Source organism: Gymnoscopelus braueri (genome assembly GCF_963280865.1).
Source record: "Gymnoscopelus braueri genome assembly, chromosome: 9".
Classification (NCBI taxonomy): Eukaryota; Metazoa; Chordata; class Actinopteri; order Myctophiformes; family Myctophidae; genus Gymnoscopelus; species Gymnoscopelus braueri.
This window is the reverse complement of record NC_137610.1, coordinates 28,488,300-28,511,019: the sequence shown is the minus strand read 5'-3', so window position 1 is coordinate 28,511,019 and position 22,720 is coordinate 28,488,300. Positions and strand designations below refer to the sequence as shown.

The 22,720-nt window shown below is 42.4% G+C and overlaps 1 protein-coding gene across 1 annotated transcript; it reads right to left on the bottom strand.

The window, feature by feature from the left end:
* Nucleotides 1–16,322: 16,322 nt before the first annotated feature.
* LOC308092255 (kelch domain-containing protein 3-like) lies at nucleotides 16,323–21,370 on the bottom strand (the record flags this gene model as incomplete). The annotated part of the gene is made up of 3 exons (XM_080438100.1): nucleotides 16,323–16,789; nucleotides 17,053–17,241; nucleotides 21,118–21,370. The coding sequence occupies 3 exons, from the start codon at nucleotides 21,368–21,370 to the stop codon at nucleotides 16,323–16,325; spliced, it is 909 nt and encodes a 302-aa protein (XP_080294226.1).
* Between the last annotated feature and the right edge of the window lie 1,350 nt (nucleotides 21,371–22,720).

The window sequence follows — 22,720 nt, the reverse complement described above, 5'->3', positions numbered from 1 at the left end:
CACATTATCTTCTCTGTTGTTAGAGGATTCATGTCGATGTGTATTTTCACTTAAACCCTCAATGCCATTGGCTCTGTACTTGGCCTGCCCTTTCCCCCCTCTGCACCAAAACCCTTTGCTTAATTTTCAGCTAATGTTCTCCTCAGAATAGGGATGCTAGGGTTCAAGTGGTTAATGTAAAAAAGTTCCTATCAGCACAAAGATTTGGTGGCCCCCCCCCTGTACCTCCCTAGGAGTCCCGGCCCCCTGTTGAAGACCCCTGTTCTAGAGACATGTATATTGTTTTTAGCCTATGTCTCCTGTCTTGACACTTTTCGAGCCACATTGACTCCTTCCACTTAACACTTTGGTTACTTGTAATATTAGTGCATGTAACTGTATTCTATTGTTGGACTCCTTACAATCACAGGCAGTCAGTTTTCAGCCAAATCCTTTCAGATATAAATGATGTAAATAAATGCCACAATTAATAAGCGACGACATCATGAAATGATACAAATGCAATGCCTCAAATTACTTTTGTTCTTTTCGAATTCCATTTGTTTGCACCAAAAACAGGAACAAAGGTGCAGAGACCCAGACTCTGACGCACTGCGAGTTCTCCGGCTGGGACTCACAAGAACAGTTCACCTTCTGTACCTTCAAAGACCCTTCCTCGGCAAAGCGGGAAAAGATAGTGTTGCAGTCACTCAGCGGTGGGGTTCAGGAGCCCAAAAACGCAGCCTTATCTAGTGCCCTCTGTTCCAAAAATGGGTCCGCTGTTGTTGACAACGACAACGGTACGGTAAAGGCGGTCAGGAATGACCGTGAGCCGGAGGAGGACGTCGTCACTCCTAAGCCTGCTGAAAGGACCCAGGAGATGGAGGCGGAACTTAAACCAGGGGAGAGGCTGCCAATTCTAGTGAATTGCACTGCCAAGTAAGTTGATTAGTACAGTGGTTCTCAAACTTTTTCATGTCAAGGACCCCCAAATTGACACTTATTAGCCCGCGGACCCCCCATTTGAAAAGATATGCCAAGGACCCCCATAAGAGAAGATCTTTACGGCTCTAGCAGTGATTCTCAACCATTTTAATTTCAAGGACCCCCAGTTTGACATGCATTAGGCTACGGACCCCCATTTAATGGCATTTCTATCTCTGGGACCCCAATTTATATTGTAAAATCAATGTTAATTTAACTCAGAGTGTACAAATGGAACAACATTTTGGTTCCATTTGTACACTCAGAGTTACAGACCCATAAGGGTCCATTTGGTTCCTATCCATCATTTAGCTGGGGACCCCCAGGAACCCCCTCAAGTACCCCTGGGGGTCCCCGCACCCCACTTTGAGAACCAATGGACTAGTAGTTGTAATTGTTGTAGTGGTTGCATCAGTAGTGGCTGTATCACACGTTGTAGACTGGTGCCAGATATTTGGGTCCGATTCCAATTGTTGGAGAGTCCTAGGCCACCGATTACCAATATTTTGACTGATATTTTGTGAAAAGGGTGAAATATTTTGAATTTGAGAAGAAAGGGAAAAAGAGAGAAAATTGTGCATACTGTATAAACAAAAAGATATTTAAACGTTAAAGTACACAGTGAAGAAGCGAACGAGTAAATATAAAATACACACCCACAAATTGAATTTTATTTTATTCAACCGAGCTTGTAGATTGGATATTTTAGAAAATAAATTAAAAGGTTAAAATTAGGGATGCGTCGTCCAAAAAAAAGTCGAATGATGGCTGATATATCGTCAGGCTCTAATCACAAGCAGTGGCAGCAGAGCCATGCAATGTCTGAAGGTTCTGTTGGCATGCTCTGTGGACGGTTAAGAATACATGTGTGGTGGGGGGGGGGGGGACTTCTATTGCTTCAGAATCCCGGGGAGTTGTGCCGAGCTGCTGTTGCTGCACTTCTCCTCCTTCACCATCGGGAGGCGCCTGGAGGTCACGGTGGCCAGCGACGAGGAGACCTTGCTGCAGCCCAGGGTGCCCTACTCTCCCCAGCAGCCCTGTCTGTCTGTCCCTCAAGAACCCACCCACGTCATCTCTGTCGCAGCTCCACCTCCTCCTCAAAGGTACCGCCACAACCACCAACCTGGTCGTATGTAGACACACATGGTCTAAAGCTGTTTTCGTTTTCCTAGTTTCAGTAAAGGGGATTCATTGTACAATCCCTAAGGTGAAGAGAATGATATTGAAATGCTTGGCAAGTGCGCAGAAACGATGGGAGAGTGTCAAAGAAATATAATTTAGTTGTTCAGCAAGTTCTTGTTGTATACCCGCCGGCACATTTTGTGATATCGGTGAACAGCGCTTCATGGGAATGTTCTGTACCTGACCTGCAGATAACATTGCTGCATTTATGTATTCTTTGCTTTGATCAACTACGTGTGTCTAACCTAGAGGCCTGAAAATAAGGCCCAGCACTAACTGGGCCCTAACTGGGCTCGGCCCGGCCCGAACAATTACCATGCTTTTAGGCCCGAAAACCCGAAAAGGTGTCATTATGTGCTTAATGTCCTCAAAGTCACGCATCCAAAAATCTTTGAACTGAGCAGATTGGACCTTCCGTTCCAGAGATAAATGGACAAAACATTTTTAAAACGGCCACTTTCGCCGATTTCCGAGTTTCCGCCCGTTTTTCTTTAATAACACAGGCTAAGGAAGGTCGGACGGTGACCAACTAGATACCTGTGTAAAGTTCACTTTGAGTTGCATCCAACACAACACCCACTGCCATTTCTGTCGGCCTTACCGTTTCTTTTTTGGGGTACTCGATTTTTTTTGTTTTATCTTCACGGGACCCGAGGCCCGGCCCCACCCGAAAACGTCGTGTCGGGTTCGGGCAGAATTTGAGAACTCTAGTCTAACCTTGGGTTGACAAAGTGTTGATCAGAGACCTCCTCATCACCCCCCCCCCCCCCCCAGGATCATCAGCCGGAGGCTGCCTCAGTTTCTGGGCTCCTACTCAGTTCCCCAATCTTTGAGAGAGTGCGTGGACGGCCAGGGTGACGTACTGGTAGTCCAGCCCTGCCTAGGAGAGGTGAGTTGTGCCTCCCACAAAGACACAGGAGTTATGAAGCGTGGTTTATATGCTACTTCCACCATTGATTCCTCCTCAGTGGTGTAAAGTAACTAAGTACATTTACTCAAGTACTGTACTTGAGTACAATTTTGAGGTATCTTTTACTTTACTGGAGTATTTCCAATTTACTGTACTTTTACTCTACTCCACTACATCTCAGAGGCAAATATTGTACTTTTTACTCCACTACAATTATTTGAAAACTTAAGTTACTAGTTACTTTGTAGATTTTGATTATTATTACAAAACACATTAACCAGATAAAATAGCAGATCTACAAGCTCACAATGCATTGCGATGCGACGCATTGTATACGCAGAGCATTTCTACATTGCATTATTGATACTTTTACTTAAGTAAAACATGCGAGTACTTTTACCACCACTGATTCCTCCTTAGGTCCTGTCGGGATCCAATATGCGTTCACGTTTCTCAGCCCTGCTGTGGATGGAGGAGCTGAACTCCGTGGCAGAGATGAAGTCTCTCACCATCACTGGAGCCCTCCTCAGGAAGGGATCCGTTTACCTGCACCTCGAGGTGCTGGGATTGGCTGAGGGACGACCCAACCTCTCCGTAGGTGAGGAGGATGAGACGGGATGGGGCCGGGGCGATTAACCCGAAAATATAACAAAACCAATATTTAGAACCAATAACGGACTTAATCTTGCTTATATAGGTTAATCGAATAATGCCAATAATTAAGCTATAATATATGTGTGTTTAAATTATCATTATAGGGCACAACCAAAAATGTTTTTGTCAGAAAACATTCGAATAGTAATAGATTTTTTATAATAGACTAGTAGCAGGAGAACGAATTTAACCCCTTGTTTGAGCCAAATCTGGGTTGAACGTTGATTAGTGGAGCTCCCTCTGGTGTTGTGATTGTGGACTTCGACTTCATGCATGTTGCAAATGTGAGCCTTGCTGGGTCTACTCTACAGGTGATCGCCTTACGCTGAAGAAACCACAGAGTGGTGGAATGGTGCTGGAATACTTTGCTTATGTAACAGAGGTAAGGGCATCAGCACTGTCAAAAAAGTCCTCTCCAGACTCTCCAGTCCCTATATTTTGCAAATGTTCAAAACTGTTTTTTCTTTTTTAAAGTTACATACATTCTTTTGCAAATAGATCTTCAAACTGTACAAGCTCGTGACAGCTTGTGAGCTTGTAGATCAGCTGTTTTAGCTTTTTTCTTCACAGGAGCCACACAGGCCCTCCTCCTTGTTATATATATATATCATCTCTTTGCCAGCTGATCTACAAGTTTAAAGCTTGTAAATTAGCTATTTTGGCCGAATGTTCACCTATTGTGACATGCCCAGAATAAAGAGTTTAATGAATTCAGTTTGATACATGGCCAGTGCTTTTGTTTTTGTGCCACAGATTCGTGACGAGACCGTGAGTCTGAGAGTCAACCCAGACTTTCAGAGAGACTATCTGGGAGAGCCTCTGGATGTTGAATTCACCTACAACAGGTCAGATAGAGGCAGCTCTTGTATTGTGAGCAACAAGTAGAGTAAATGCACAGATCTATTATACTGACAAACGAGTATACTGAAATATGCCAAAGGGACAACCAGGTTCCACATTGCCCTTTCAACCTGGTGTCCCTATTTTGAGCATGTCATTATAGGCAAAAACTTTAAATAAAAACATTTCAAAATGTATTTATTTCTGACAAAAATAGTAAAAAAAAAAAAGCTTATCTACAAGCTCACGGTGACAGGTTTTGAGCTTGTAGATTAGCAATTTTTGCCATTTGTCGTTGGACAAAATACAGTACATTGTGCACAACAAGTGGTTAATTATGTTATTCCTAATACACCCAGTGAGAATGTACCAGAGTTATGTAATGTACCAATGTTACCTATGATTTATTTAAACCCCCCCCCCCAATTGTATGACTAGATTGACTATGAGACGATGTCACCAGGCACTAGAGCAAGCCGCACAATTTGGGCAGAGTAAGTATGCATTTTATTTGCATTGCATTACGTGTATACACAGTATATCCACACAGTGGAATTCAATATATCATTGGCTTGTTTCTAAACGCATTTTGGAGACCGCAGCTATAGTCACTGCTGAAGAAGTATGCTGTTCTTCTTTACAAACCACCAAACGATTAACCCATTAAGACCGGGAAAGCATCTGTCATTTTAGATTGTACCCACTTTAACCATTATCTTATACTTTGGATATTTAAAAATAGTAGATATAGAAGCTCATAGCGCGGCACCGAGTGCTGCGCTGTGAGCTTGTAGATTTGCAATTTTTTTAAAAGATCATGAAAATGTGTGCAAATCTTTGAATATATATATATATATATATATATATATATATATATATATATATATATATATATATATATATATATATATATATATATATATATATATAATCTTTTTTTTTTTTTTTTTTTTTTAAAGCAAACTTTTGTAACTCAAATCTTTGCTTCTGGGGGATTCTACAAATGTCTTCTAAATCCTAACAGTTTTTTGAAAGAAAATGTATGTTGCTATAATCAGTGGTTCTCAAACTTTTTCTTGTCAAGGGCCCCCAAAATAACATGTATTTGGCCACGGACCCCCATCTCAAAATATGTTCAGAAGCAAAGATTTGAGTAATACAATTTTGCTTTTAAAAATAAAATAAATATATATTCAAAGATTTGCACAAACTTTCACGATAAAAAAAAATAGGCAGATATACAAGCTCATATAGCCAAAGTATAAAATAATGGTTCAAGTGGTTACACAGATGCGTTCCCGGTAGTGATGAGCGGGCCGACCCGTAACCCGCGGGTCTAACCTTGATTTTACAGAATTATAGGTACGACCGCGGGTCGCGGGCGGATTGAGCCATAGATTTATATATGGGTTCACGGGGCGGGTTGGGTTCCGTGGCGGGGCGGGTCATGAAAAAACCCGACCCGCACATCACTAGTTCCCGGTTTTAATGGGTTAAACTCTCACTTACCGTGCTTGATTATGAAAGAAAAAAGTAATGGTTGTGTCATCCCCACCACCCTGTTGTCCAGTTCTGTTTCCCAGCAAGATCGTTCTTCAGAAACTCCAGTGGACAGGATCATGGATGGAGGCAGACGGAGAAGAGAAAACCACAGAGGACGATCAGGTGAAAAGCTCCACTTGAACCCTATTTCGTTGCCGTCAGGCAGAAGCCTCTTATCTCCATATTATTTTTGTATTTTTTCGTAAATTAATGCCCGTACTTGATCATACTACAGTGTCACACAAAAGCATCAAAAGTAGCAGATCTGCAAGCTCTGCTACTTTTGCTATTTTTGAATTTTAATCCTGAAAAGTAACAGTTTTAGACAAGTTATCCCACACAGTTAGTCCCACAGTGGTCTATACTTGGTGCCCTCCTTTTGTCCTTCTACACCAAATCTCTTCACTGAAAATAGTTGATCTACAACACGACGCGTTGTGAGCTTGTACATCTCCTATATCTGTGAATGTTCGCCTATTTTGACATGCACAGAATAGGAATGCTAGGATTCATGTGGTGTAAAAAAAAAAATACATTGATTCGAGTCAATTTTAATTTTAAATTCAGTTTGAAAATGTTTATTACTCGGAAGCAAGCAGTCTACAAGAGGGTGTGTCTGAAGCTAATCTTGCTAAACTGCTAGACCGCTCAGACCAAATCTCACAGAAGTACCGCCACAAAAAAAAGAAATCTTCACATTATATTTTATACTTTTTAAAATCATTGGAGCGAAGCCCTTCCCATGTGGATCCCGAGATCGACATGATTAGATTTTTCTTTTTTTGATCTGAACTGCAGTTAACATTTTTATCGTTTTTATTTTAATTACATTTTTTTAAATCTGAACTGCAGGTGACAACCATGGAAAATGGGCAGAAGGTGTCTAGCATCTCCGTCGACATGAAGTCAAAGACAACGCAGACCAAAGGTGTGTCAATTGGGCGAGAGCGTTGTTGCACATTTCCTGTACATCAGTGGTTCTCAAAGTGGGGTCTGGGGACCCCTAGGTGTCCTTGGGGGAGGACCCTTATTATGGGTCTTTAACTCTGAGAATGTATAAATGGTACATTTCTGCACTCAGTTATGGGGGTCCACGGCTGATTTCAGTCATTTGGATTCCATAGAAGTCAGCATGTCTTGCATGAACACGATAACAAAACGCTGCGTGAAACGTATTGTGTGTTGGGTTTGGTTGTCTTCCTCCAGGTGGTGTTCTGCCTCCCCCCACACCCAGGGAAGGGCACCTCTTCAACCCCAGCCTCAACCCCTCTCAGAGGGAGGCAGTGAAGAGGATCCTAGCAGGCGAATGCCGGCCCACTCCGTACGTGCTCTTCGGACCACCTGGCACTGGCAAGACCGTCACCCTCATAGAGACCATACTGCAGGTATTCCACATTTCATTGACTTAATGGCAATATGGCCGCCGTGTGAATATGGTCTATGGCTTGATAGTAATATTCCGCAGACATTAAAAAACAACCTAAAATTACCAGTTATCAAGCAAAAATACTTTTTTTTTAAATAATCAAGTAAAATCCTTTATGAAAAAGGTACAATTATTTCTAATACCATTCTAAACACTGGAACCTAGTACGGTAATTGAGTCAATGTTACTGGTTATGAAATAATCAACATTTTCTTTCTCCCTCTTGGGCAGATTGATCTTGCAGCATAAGTTCAGGCATTGTAAGTGCCTGAACTTTTATTAAAAAGGTTTTAAAACTCGCCCACACATACTCACACACTCTCCCACTCACTGTCACTCACACACTCACACTCACACTCACACACACACACACACACACACACACACACACACACACACACACACACACACACACACACGCACACACAGAAATCGCTCCATTATGCTCGTCGCTTTCAATCAAAACTGCCAGTGTTATGATCGCGGAATCCTGGGGGTCTACATAAGGCACATTACACCACCAAAGCCTTCTCACATGTACACACACTACAGTACATACTAATCACTTCTCCACTTAATTGTGGAATAGACACTTCAGTTCAGGGGTGCAACAGTTAATTTGATTATCACTGGTTCTGTGTAAAAAAAAAAGGACTGAGAATGGGCAGGGAATGTGTTAAGTTGTCAATCGATTATTTCATATAAATATTTTGATCATTCGATTAACCAAAAAATCTATCGAATAATCGCTAAGAAGTTGCAGCCCTACTTCAATTCATACTGTTTTGATTATTAGTTTTGCCCTTGGAAGTTTCCATATAGTCAGTATTTGAACAATCTCCCCTCTGAGTGATTTTCTGTTGTTTTTCCCAACCTTCAAGGTGTACCACTTTGTGCCCAGCAGCCGTATGCTGGTGTGCACCCCCTCCAACAGCGCTGCCGACCTCATCTGCATTCGTCTGCATAACAGTGGCTTCCTGCATGCGGCCAGCTTGGCTCGCATCAATGCCTTCTGTAGGCAGGAAGAGGTACTACAAGTTCACTCCATCTATTAGTGCTTCTGTTGTTGCTGAAACATACGTTTTAACCCATTAAGACCGGGAAAGCATCTGTCATTTTTTTATTTGAACCATTATCATATACTTTGGCTATTCAATAATGGCAGATATACAAGCTCGTATACAAGCTCTGAGTGCCGCGCTACGAACTTGTGGACCTGCTATTGTTTTAGAAAAATCTTGGAAATTTGTGCAAATCCTAGAGAATATAATTTAAAGCGAACATTTTTAACTCAAATCTTTGCTTCTGGGGATTCTACAAATGTCTTCTAAATCCTAACAGTTTGATTTTTTTTTAACTATAATCAGTGGATCTAAAAGTTTTTAATGTCAAGGACCACCCAAAATATATGTATTTGGCCGCGGACCCCCATCTCAAAATATTTTCTTCCATGGACCCCCAGAAGCTTGTTTTTACCACCCACCCAGGCAATTCTGTAGAACCAACGCTAGAGGGCAATGAAGCCGTGTGTGTGTGTGTGTGTGTGTGCACACATGCACACGCGTGTGTGCATGCACACGCACACATGTGTGTCGTCGTGGATAGTAACCCATAAAAAGATCTATTCTCCCCCTATCGGGTTACAACTCGGACGGCGCTGATTCGACTAGCAGACCTTCGGCCGGTCGGCGCGGGCACTCGCGCCTGGAGGCGCTCGGGCGCGTCTCCTCGGCCTCAAGCTCTGCTGAGTCGGCGCGCCTCCGTCATGGACAATAACTATTATCACGTGCTGTCCGCGTCGCATCAAAGCCCCGCCTCACGCCTCCTCCTCCTCCTCGCGCCGCCTCGTATCAAAGCCCCGCCTCGCGCCTCCTCCTCGTGAGCCTCGTGTAAAAAACCTGTCTCGAAAAGCCCCACCTCGCGCCGAAGCCCCGCGCATAAAAGCAAGCGCTCCTCTTTCAATTTCCCTGGAATGCCAATTACCCTGTGACATATATATTTGAAGATTTGCACGATTTTCTTTTTCAAAAATAGCAGATATTCAAGCTCATAGCACGGCACTGTGAGCTTGTATATCTGCAATTTGACTCTCGCCCCATATGACTCAAAAATCTCCTACTGAGTCTCCTATTGACCGATGACCCGGTCATCAAAATTATTGGCTCAGGAATGCAGAAAAAATAATCTCCATTAATTCAAGGCTTTATGGGGTGTGTAATTGATAGAAAATAAGTCATTTTGTGGGTTAGGAAAATAACTTGCTTTCCAGAAATTGCCAGGTCTAAATGAATCTCTTGCTCAAGGTCACTTGAAGAAAAAAAACAGCTGTTCTATGGTCTCCAGGACCAGAATAAAGAACCAATGATCTCGGTCGGAGATTAATTTTGTCCGGTCAACCAAAGACCTGATAAATAAAAAAAAGGGCCATCAAATTAATCATTTGATAAGTCACATTTTTGTGAAGTGGTAAATATGTGAATGAAATGAAATGTGTGAAGTGGTAAATAATTGTGAATGAAATCAAAGTAGCTCAGTCAGTCTTGTCCATCCTCCTCCTCCTCAGTCGATCCCAGAGGCTCTGAGACAGTACTCCAGGGCAGGGGAGGACATCCGCCATGCTGCGTTCCACAGGATCGTGGTCAGCACCTGTTCCAGTGCCGGCATGCTGCATCACATAGGACTCCAGTAAGCCATGGGGCGTGTCGAGGACCCCCACATTTTAAAATGTATTTGGTCGAACACCCCCCCCCCCATCTGATCATTATTTGGTGCCAGCCAGGGACCCCCATATAATATTTTGTCTTGTTAATTCTTTAAAAAAAAAAAGATTTTCAAGTTTGAAAATAGCAGATCTACAAGCTGGTATATCGGCTATTTTCAAATAGCCGATATACGCTACAGTATAGGTTTAAAGTGGTTTTGATGCTGTATTAACTCATTGAGTTTTTTTTTAAACGTTTTGTTTATTCGTTTTTGTTCTTTTACATACTCATAGGTAGTACAATTGAGTGCCAGAATTGCCAGAATTATTACTATATTATGTTGTCCCAGTGCCAGAGTTTTTTTCAAAGTAAAAAAAAAGTGCTTAGGAAGCGAGATACAGCCTTTTTCAGTTATACGTTAAACAAGGAGTGGATGGAGCTGCAAATCTTCAGATAATGATATCTTGGGTTCTGAACATGTTTTAAAAAAAACACGTCAAACACGTCATTGGCACGTTGCGCCATAGCGGTAAAAACACGTGAAACACGTTAATGGCACTCAATGAGTTAAATGATTTAGCCGTGGGGATCCCCTCAAGGACCCCTGGGGGTCCCCGGACACCACTGTGAGAATCACCGTCCTAGATCGCAAACATTACAAGCAAGCAACCAATAGTTGCAAGAGCCAAAGTCTCCCACATTGCCCCCTTATTGATATAAGTAACGGACGTTCTTCATGTATAATTAACAAGCACCAGGTGTAGATATAAGAGCAACATTCATTCTAAACCCCTGTCTTCCTTCCTACAGTTTGGGCCATTTCACTCATGTGTTTCTGGATGAAGCCGGCCAGGCCACGGAGCCCGAGGCACTGATCCCCATAAGCCTTGTGTCGGAGAGAAATGGCCAGGTTGGAGATTTTTTTTTAACACACTTTCATTCTTTGCTCTGCTACATCTCTCTCTCTCTTTCTGTGTTTAGCTTTTTCTTTTCAACTGTCAGCCTTAACCTTAAAAAGATATACAAGCTCATAGTGCAGTGTCTCGCTGAGCTTGTAGATCTGCTATTAAAAAAAAAAAAGAATTCTACAAAAAAATTAAAGTCTTCTAAATCCTAACAGTTTTTTGAAAAACCTTATGTTGCTATAATATCAGTGGTTCTCAAACCTTTTCATGTCAAGGGCCCCCAAAATTATTTGTATTTTGGCCACAGAAGCCCATCTCAAAATATGCTGTTCCAGGGACCCCCCCAGAAGCAAAGATTTGAGTTAAAAATGTTCACTTTAAAAAAAAATATATATATTTAAAGATTTGCACACATTTTCACAACTTTTCAAAAATAGCAGATCTACAAGCTCAGTGCCGTGCTATGAGCTTGTATATCTGCTATTTTTGAATAGCCAAAGAAATCTAAAATGACACTGATGCGTTACCGAATTGAATGGGTGAATCTACAAGCTCGTATGAGCTTGCAGATCTGCTATTTTTGAATAGCCAAAGTAAAATCTAAAATGTCAGATATGTTCCCGGATTTCCATGGGTCAACCACTGACCGAAGACACTTTGAGCGTTGGCCAGGGTGTCATGAGGAAGGGAGGGACGGATGTCCTGCCTGTGTTTCCTCACCAAGGCTGTTATTTGTCTATATCGGGTTGCCTTTGAGTCTTTATCATCCTTATACAATGGCCACTTACCAAAAAAAAAACAAGAGGCTGAGTTTATTTTATTTTTGGGAATATTAATATAAAAAGAGCAAATAAAAGCTGTGTTGCTATGGTACAGCTGCTACTGTTTATTATCGTTCTTATGGTAACATGCAGCTTAATAATCCATCACGAGCATTGATTTATAACTGAGATTAAACCGTTGAGCAGGACTTTGTTTGAGGTGTTTAGAAACTGACTCCTTCCAGCTGGTCAGAAAGCAGTACTTTCCATGGTATAAAAGTTGCATAACGCCACCCTAAATCAACTAAATGTTTCCTCCAGCAGTAGTCATTGATGTCCGGTCCATCTCTGATGTAATGGCTCCAATGATCTGTTGCTTCTCCACTACGCCATTTATTTTTTTTGTGATTATCGTAGCGATTACTTTCTCGATTAATCAAATAATCGAGAAGCGCTTTAAAAATATATATATTTTCGCACAATGGTGTTGTGCATAAATGGAGAAAATAGCAGATGGATTAGTTGTATTAAATGTTGCACCCCTCTCTCTCTCTCTCTCCACTGTTTGCAGATTGTCCTGGCCGGGGACCCCCGTCAGCTGGGTCCCGTGGTGAAATCCAAGCAGGCCCTGGCCTTTGGCCTGGGTGTGTCCCTGCTGGAGAGGCTGATGAGCAATCCATTGTACAGCAGAGAGAGCTGGGGATTCAACCCCAAGCTGGTCAGCACGACACACACACACACACACACACACACACACACACACACACACACACACACACACACACACACACACACACACACACACACACACACACACACACACAGGCGTTTGCCATACATTGGCCAGTTAGGCCCCGTGTCCACTGGGCTTTTTTTCTTGGCTGAAAACGCCAAGGCGCTCGCTTAAAAGTGCTTCCAGGCGTTGACATATTTGCGCTTTCGGCTGGAAGAGGAAAGCGCCTAGTGTGCACTCGCGAGCACAAGGTAAATGCCCAGCGCAACGTCAAGCTACTGGTCTGAAGTAATGTAAAGTATAGATAATTTGAACATACATGATCATTATCAGACCAAAGTTTACCCTGGACCAAAGTTTAGACCAAAGTTTACCCATAATGACAGGCTAGCCGCAGGTTTTGTAGCAATTGTAGAAATATTAGACCTTAAATGTCAAATGTTCAAGCAAGTAAAAAGAAGGGGAAAAAATTGCCAATTTAACATTGAATTACCCACTCTTCCTGTTACCATTGAGATTAACATGAGGCTTTTAACCACGTATGCCCTACATACATCGTCATATGACAGATCAACAAACTCCCAATCTGTCGTATTGCATTGCGCTGTGAGCTTGTAGCTCTGCTAATTCCGCTATTATAATTATTTTGTGTGTGAACATTTTTTAACATTTTGGGAAAATGTGTGAAAATATTTTCATCTATAACGAAATGCCCAAAATAGGGACACAACTGGTTAATAGCTTGGAGATAATATTTTGTCAGTAATTTCCTTCTCACTTTTGAAATAAAAAATAGTAATCATTTGAATTTGCATAGTTTAAAAAAATATATAAGATGCAAGGGTTGATAATAAAGTGGTCAGTGCACAGCAGCAGCATGTGTTATTTTATTATTATTTCTTATTATTTTCCCCCAGATAAGGCACAAACATGGAGGATGAATTAATTCTACTATTATGCCACCAAAATGTGGAATGCCCTACTCAAAAAGAGCACCTGTCTGCAATTTGCAACTGGACCTACAGTACAAGTCTTCTAGATTGCCAAAAGAAATGACCCCCCACAGTATTTCTGTAAATATACTTTTACTGCTCCTAGTTTTAACGTTTTTTTTGTATAATATTGCATATCTTTATGTCTTGATTAATTGAATACATAGGACCACAATGGAAACGAGCCCTCAGGGCTTTTTGTGTTTTTTTTCCTTTTAGCATTATTGAATAACTGTACCTCTGTACTTTTTGCAAACTGAAAATAAAGTATTCAATCAATCAATCAATGCATTCTCACTCTCTCCACCAGGTGACCAAACTGATTGACAACTACCGTTCCCACGAGGCCTTGCTGTGTCTCCCGTCCAAGCTGTTCTACCACGGGGAGCTGTGTATGAAGGCTAACAGGGCCACGGTGGACTCTCTGCTCCAGTGGAAGAGCCTGCCTCACTGGGGCTTCCCACTGCTCTTCCATGGGCTCAGGGTGAGGACAGGACGCCTCGGAGCGTTTTCCTCCATGACAGTGCTTCTCAAACCTTTTAATCCATGTGTCTCTTCTCCACCGCAGGGCACAGAGATGAGGGAGGGTAACAACCCGTCCTGGTTCAACCCGGGGGAGGCCGTCCAGGTCATGCGCTACTGCTGCCAGCTGGCCAAGAAGCTGTACAACCCTGTGGATGCCGCTGACATAGGTGTCATCGCCCCCTACAGGAAACAAGTAACAAAACAACTCCACAGCTTTTCAGTGATCGTCTCTGTCCTGGCAGAAGCCTTGTATCTCCATATTTCAACTGTTTCCCCCCCCCCCCCCCGCCGTAAATCAATGCCCTAGCGAAAATAGCAGATCTACAAGCTCACAACGCAGGTCAGATTTTCACTATTTCTGAGTTTAAAAAGTAAAAGTGAAAAGGGTATGTATAAGAGCTTGTAACTTCAACATGGGTTATTTTTTTTCCCCCATTTCCTGAAATGTCACAGTTTTGGGCATAAGCGACATGGGACCAAACAAACACAGAAAATTGTCGATCTACAGGCTTGCAGTGCGATGTGTTGTGAGCTTGTAGATTGCCTATTTAGGGTGTAGAGATTTAGTGTAGAGGGAAAAAAGGAGGGGGGCAAATACAGTTTAAGTGATGTGTGTGTTCTTTTTTCTTAAAGTAATACAATGCAGGTCCACAAATAACGATTTTAAGCAGCCTCTGCTGGTCATTACCGTCACTGCAGGCCGTTCGTTTATTCCTGCGTTACCCATAATTCCATTTGTTTTCCCCCGAAGACGGAAGCGTTTCAAAAAGCGTTCTTTTAATTGTTTTATACTATCTGTGGATCGTTTCTCTTAGCCAGTGGGGCTTTAGTTACTGTGAGCTGTTTTCTTTTTCTGTTTTTCGATCTTCAAATCCTACAATCTCTTAACACATTCCATGCCAGAGTTTAATATCATAATGTACTCACCAGTGCCAGCGATTTATTGTTGTTTTTTTGTTTTTTTCACATCGCCACAGACCTCGCTAAATACCTTAAGATCGCGCGTTAAACTGTTTGTAGACACACAGGGTAGCTGTGTGAGTGGCCCAGAGAAGACATTTTCAATCGGCGACATTCCATTTTGCAGTAGTCGCAGTTTCTATTAAACAGCGTTCACCGCGGAGAAAAACAACAACCGAGATAATGGCGGATTAGCGGAAGCTTTAGAGCGGCGGCTCAATCTTCGATTGACATTAATTTCCGTTTCCGGTGTGCTACAATGAAATGTGTCACTGCGAGGGAGGCCTACAATGAAATGTGTCACTGCGAGGAAAAAAAAAAAGAAAAAGACCACTTCGCGTAGACCTACGCGACTGGCACGCTGCGCAATTATTTAGGTTCGCGTAGAACTACGCAATCGGCACGCAATGTGTTAAAAACAGCGTGAGATTCCTTTTTGTTATTAGCGCGGTAGTTCCTGGCCAAACAGGAAACCGGTGCGGTAGTTCCTGGCCAAACAGGAAACCGGTGCATTTCCGTTTCCGTTTTCCGGCCGGATGACGTCATTTTCGGGCGAATGGCTAACCTAACCACCGTTTCAATAGAAAATATAATAGAAAAGGCTTTCGGGGGCGAGATTCATGGAGTGGGTGTTGTGAAACATTTGCCACTCACAAAAGATATACAATTAGACTTTAGTTTTGTTGAAAAAGTTACCTAGTATTACTTTAAACAGTCCATATACAACCGTTCTGTCGCGATCGTGTTGCCATCCGACAAGCTTTTGAGCTTGTAGATCTGCTACTTTTGTGTGACACTGTAGCACAGTGGTTCTCAACCTTTTTTCTGCTCTGCTCATACATACATTTTCAATGTATGTATGTTTGTTTATTATTCTGTTACTTGTATAACTTAGAAAACAAATATCAAATAACAGAGGGTACATTAAACTGGACTGTTTTATTAGCCTACTTCCCAGGGTGAGAGATAAAAAAGAAAGAATTGTATAGCCTTAAAATAGGCCAGGGGTGCAATTATATTATTACAGTATACTGTTAAACAGCTAGTTATATATTGGAACATCAGACTCTAACTGGGTCTCGTTATTGATCACAAACAGCAATCAAAAGGTGATAATTTGGTCCAGGTATCAAACGGGAAGCATTTTTAATAATAATTCCACTGTAAAATACAGAAGAGCATTATGAACTGTGCTCAAGTGATGATCTTTGGTTTATTATTACATTTTTAAAATTCTGTAATCATGGCAGCCAGTTCCCACCTGATGTTGTGTGGTAGTTCCGACTGATCCAGACGGTGCTGAATAACTGCGAGCTTGCATAAGGTCTTCAGACTAGGACTTAAGTCTAAGATGGCCAGATGGTCATCATTAATGAGTATAATACGATCTCCCACCATGCAACAGCTATAAATTGGACTCGGTCCTGTCCCCTTGGTCTCAACCTTCTTCCAGGACAAGGTCTCTGGACTCTGATTGAATTTCCACAGATCATTGATGTACCCATATGTGTACAGCTCTCCATTGTAGGCAAAGGCTGAATGAGCCCAGCAATTTGGGGGAAACTCTGCAGAAGGCGTGCTAGGCCAGCAGTTGGTCTCTGTGTCAAACACTCTGATGTAGTACGGGTAGTAGTACCTTCCATTGCCCCCAAATACGAACATCTTTGTCCCAATGATGGTGGCAGAGTGATGTTCTGAAGCAGGTGGAGGAGTGCCCCCGGTGTTAATTAAAGCCCAGACCATTGTGGTGGTGTCCAACTTGTAGGTGTCATTAGTGCGTCTAGTCTTCAGGGTTAATCCTCGTGTATATACATGATCTTTCCCAAGACACAGGCTGAGTGGTCGCTCCTCCCCTCTGGAATAGTTCCAGAAACCCTGGGATTGAGCCATCTGTGGACGTCAACATCAACCGCATAAAGCGGTTGATGTTGTAGACAGTAGTTGTAGACAGACCTACCTCCCCAGATATAGATGATATCGTCTATCAGCACAGCCGTGTAGCCGCTACGCCTGGAGGGACCCTCAAGGTGCCGTTCTCTTCCTGTTGTCACCAGGGTCAACTTCCTCCAGTGTAAAGACACAGTGTTGAAAACGTGGACACCATTCTGATCCAGCAGCTGACTAAAGCAGTACACCTTGTGCTTCACTGCAACAGTAACACAGCCATATGTTGCTGGTCCTGCTTTGAGATGTACAGTCCAGCAGTACATCTCCCACACCGTAACTCGGGTCCGATTTGTAAAGTCTTGTTTTAAAAACACACTGGAGTCCTAACATGCGCGTTATCGCTTATATTGGTTCAGTGGCACACATGTCACGCAAAGTTTGGCCAATCCACAGAGCCGATCAGTTGGGTTGGCCAATCAAGGAAGCCAGTGGTGGAAAAAGTACTTGTAGTAAATGTTTTACTTAAGTAAAAGCATCAATACTGCAATGTAGAAATACTCTATTACAATTAAAAGTACGGAATTCATGTACTTGAGTAAAAGTATTTGGATCAAAATGTACCTGAAGTACCAAAAGTAAAAGTACTTTTGAAAATAGCAGATCTACAAGCTCACAATGCATCGCATCGCGACGCATTGTACTTGAGTACATGTACTTAAAGACGTATACCAAAATCCAGCGCCCCCCGATGTTCTGTGAATGCCCCCTGGGAGGGTGGTACCGCCCCCTTTGAGTAACACTACTGTAGTATGACAAAGTAGGGCATTCATTTAACTCTTTCACTGACAGATTTAAAACGTAAACGAATCGCCCACTGCCAGCGATTTTTGTTTTTTCTTACCTTTTCAACTAGTCACAGAATATTTATCTCCAGTATGATCGATCCCCTGACTGGTTGCTAAAGACGGAGCGTTTCACTGTGCTTCCGCGAGAAAGAAAAAAAGTCATCACGACCATACCCCCCCCCCCCCCCCCGGTCGCTTGTTACAGGCCGTTGAATATATCTCGTCTCGTCAAAAATTCAGGGACAAAAAAAAAGAAAAAAATATACAGCCATTTCCCCAAATACGCTATAAGCAGGAAGTCAGTGGTGGTGGAGATCTTTCGATCACGTGATCTTCTTAATCTGTGTGACTTGAGAAGTGGTCAGTGCACAGCAGCAGCATGTGTTATTTTATTATTATTTATTATTTAAAAAATGCCCCCCAGATAAGGCACAAACATGGAGGATGAATTAATTCTACTATTATGCCACCAAAATGTGGAATGCCCTACCACCAGCCATCAAAAAGAGCACCTGTCTGCAATTTGCAACTGGACCTACAGTAGACAAGTCTTCTAGATTGCCAAAAGAAATAACCCCCCACAGTATTTCTGTAAATATACTTTTACTGCTCCTAGTTTTAACGTTTTTTTGTATAATATTGCATGTCTTTATATGTCTTGATTAATTGAATACATAGGACCACAATGGAAACGAGCCCTCAAGGCTTTTTGTGTTTTTTCCTTTTAGCATTATTGAATAACTGTACCTCTGTACAAACTGTACCTCTGTAACAAAAATACTCCACAGCTTTTCAATGATCGTCGCTGTCCTGGCAGAAGCCTTGTATCTCCATATTTCAACTTTTAATGTTTTTTTTTCCTCCGCCGTAAATTAATGCCTTACTTCGTCGTGCAAGAGTGTTGCACAAAAGTAGCAAAAATAGCAGATCTACAAGCTCACAACGCAGGTCTGATTTTCACTATTTCTGAGAGTTTTTAAAAAGAAATTGAAAAGGGTATGTATAAGAGCTTGTAACTTCAACATGGGTTCTTTTTTTCCCCATTTCCTGAAATGTCCCAGTTTTGGGCATAAGCGACATGGGACCAAAAAAACATTCACAGAAAATTGTCCATCTACAGGCTTGCAGTGTGATGTGTTGTGAGCTTGTAGATTTCCTATTTTCGGTGTAGAGATTTAGTGTAGAGGGAAAAAAGGAGGGGGGTAAATACAGTTTAAGTGATGTGTGTGTTTTTTTTTCTTAAACAGTCCATATACAACCGTTCTGTCGTGATCGCGTTGCCATCCGACAAGCTTTTGAGCTTGTAGATCTGCTACTTTTGTGTGACACTTTAGCACAGTGGTTCTCAACCTTTTTTCTGCTCTGCTCTGAAAATGTATGTATGTTTGTTTATTATTCTGTTACTTGTTTAACTTAGAAAACATACAAAAATCTAATAACAGGGTACATTAAACTGGACTGTTTTATTAGCCTACTTCCCAGGGTGAGAGATACAAAAAAAATGATATAGTCTTAAAATAGGCCAGGGGTGCAATTATATTATTACAGTATACTGTTAATACATTTGGTGCCAGAGTTTTATTAAAAAAGTGTCGTTGAGTGCCTGAGATCTCACCGTTTGTAACGCTACGCTGTTTACAGCTGCAGACTCCACGGCGAGCACCCGCGTGTAAACAATGCATGCGTGCACGACGATGGATGGTCCTGGCTAACGCCTGGAACAATAACATCTCTCACGCGAGTCACCGTTGCGGAGTGATCGCGGATCGAAAATGACTCGTTTTCCCCACTGTAAAAAGTTAAGGAGATGCAGAGGTTTTTATCAAGGAGATAGACTGGGAGCGGACGGAAGCCAGTTTTTTTGGCACGGTGATCCATCTGTCCCTTCCTTCTCAGAGTCACCGTGGGTGATTCCAGAGCTGCGCTAGCCCCCCCCTTGTGGAAAAAAAAACGGGGGAAAAAAAAACAAATCTATTGATTTCACAGAGAATCCCGGTTTTAGCACCTAAGAGCTAAAAATGTATCCACGGAGACCCACGGGAGCCGCGGTGTGTACACAGATGTAAACAAAGGGGGTGGGGGAGGGTCTCCTCTATCCACCGGAACAACAATTTTGTAATCGCGATCAGCCATTTTGTTGCTACCGGCCGTTGAATAAGGCTTGTTTTCACACACAAAAAAAGAAATCCGAGCTAGATGTGTTTTCCTACTACTGATAACATAGGAGTGGACGGAAGTGTCATTTTTTAGGGGATGACATCACATTCCTTCTCTCAGAGTCGAGGGATCATTCCTGAGTTGTGTTAGAGCGCCTTCTTGTGGAATTTTCAAAAACAAAAATTATTAAAGGACGTTTTAAAACATCCTTGGCAGGCAATGTGTTAAACAGCTAGTTATATATTGGAATATCAGACTCTAACTGGATCTCGTTATTTATCACAAACAGCAATCAAAAGGTGATAATTTGGTCCAGGTATCAAACGGGAAGCATTTTTAATAATAATTCCACTGTAAAATACAGAAGAGCATTATGAACTGTGCTCAAGTCATGATCTGTGGTTTATTATTACATTTTTTAAATTCTGTAATCATGGCAGCCAGTTCCCACCTGATGTTGTGTGGTAGTTCCGACTGATCCAGACGGTGTTGAATAACTGCGAGCTTGCATAAGGTCTTCAGACTAGGACTTAAGTCTAAGATGGCCAGATGGTCATCATTAATGAGTATAATACGATCTCCCACCATGCAACAGCTATGCCTTGGACTCGGTCCTGTCCCCTTGGTCTCAACCTTATTCCAGGACAAGGTCTCTGGACTCTGATTGAATTTCCACAGATCATTGAAGGTGTGGTACAGCTCTCCATTGTAGGCAAAGGCTGAATGAGCCCAGCGTTTTGGGCGAAACTCTGCAGAAGGCATGCTAGACCAGCAGTTGGTCTCTGTGTCAAACACACTGTAGTACATTTCGTAGTAGTACTCTCCAATGCCCCCAAATACGAACATCTTTGTCCCAATGATGGTGGCAGAGTGATGTTCTGAAGCAGGTGGAGGAGTGCCCCCGGTGTTAATTAAAGCCCAGACCATTGTGGTGGTGTCCAACTTGTAGGTGTCATTAGTGCGTCTAGTCTTCACCGTTAATCCTCCGTGTATATACATGATCTTTCCCAAGACACAGGCTGAGTGGTCGCTCCTCCCCTCTGGAACAGTTCCAGAAACCCTGGGTTTGAGCCATCTGTGGACGTCAACATCAACCGCATAAAGCACGGTGTAGTAGTTGTAGACAGACCTACCTCCCCAGATATAGATGATATCGTCTATCAGCACAGCCGTGTAGCCGCTACGCCTGGAGGGACCCTCAAGGTGCCGTTTTCTTCCTGTTGTCACCAGGGTCAACTTCCTCCAGCGTAAAGACACAGTGTTGAAAACGTGGACACCATTCTGATCCAGCAGCTGACTAAAGCAGTACACCTTGTGCTTCACTGCAACAGTAACACAGCCATATGTTGCTGGTCCCGCTTTGAGATGTACAGTCCAGCAGAACATCTCCCACACTGTAACTCTGGTCCGATTTGTAAAGTCTTGTTTTAAAAACACACTGGAGTCCTAACGTGCGCGTTATCCCTTATATTGGTTCAGTGGCACACATGTCACGCAAAGTTTGGCCAATCCACAGAGCCGATCAGTTGGGTTGGCCAATCAAGGAAGCCAGTGGTGGAAAAAGTACTTGTAGTTTTACTTAAGTAAAAGCATCAATACTGCAATGTAGAAATACTCTGTTACAATTAAAAGTACGGAATTCATGTACTTGAGTAAAAGTATTTGGATCAAAATGTACCTGAAGTACCAAAAGTAAAAGTACTCATACAAAATGTCCCATTTCAAGTTTTCAAATTCATACAAATCTTTTGAAAATAGCAGATCTACAAGCACTTGAGTACATGTACTTAAAGACGTATACCAAAATCCAGCGCCCCCCGATGTTCTGTGAATGCCCCCTGGGAGGGTGGTACCGCCCCCTTTGAGTAACACTACTGTAGTATGACAAAGTAGGGCATTCATTTAACTCTTTCACTGACAGATTTAAAACGTAAACGAATCGCCCACTGCCAGCGATTTTTGGTTTTCCTTACCTTTTCAACTAGTCACAGAATATTTATCTCCTGTATGATCGATCCCCTGACTGGTTGCTAAACACGGAGGGTTTCAACGTGCTTCCGCGAAAAGAAGAAAAAAGTATTCACGACCCCCCGGTCGCTTATTACAGGCCGTGGAATATATCTCGTCTCGTCAAAAATGCAGGGACAGAAAGAAAAATAAAAAGTCAGTGGTGGTGGAGATCTTTCGATCACGTGATCTTCTTGATCTGTGTGTCTTGAGGATGAAAATGGTCACTCGTGTGTTAGAGAACAGCGGTGGAAAACCACTGAAAAGAAAAAAGTTGTAAAAGTCGTCTTTGGCACTCTGAGACTTTTGGGAAAAAAGTCGTAAAAGTCGTCCTAGGCAGTGAAAGCGTTAGTTAAAAACGCGTAAAAAGTTGAAATATGAAGGTAAGAGGTTTCTGCCCGACAGCAACGATACGTACATTCTATCAATAAGTATAAATGTGCAGTCTTATCGCACTTGAATATCATGCATGAATATGCATCTCGAGTTTCTCTCTCTCTCTCTCCTCAGACAGAGAAGATCCGTCTGCTGCTGAGCAAGGTGGGTCTGTCAGACATCAAGGTGGGCTCTGTGGAGGAGTTCCAGGGACAGGAGTACCTGGTCATCATCCTGAGCACTGTGAGTCAGTGGTTCATGTCAAGCGCTCCCAAATTGATATGTATTTGGCCGTGGACCCCCATCGGAAAATATTTTGTGCCAGGGATTTTAGATTAAAAAAAATGCAATCAA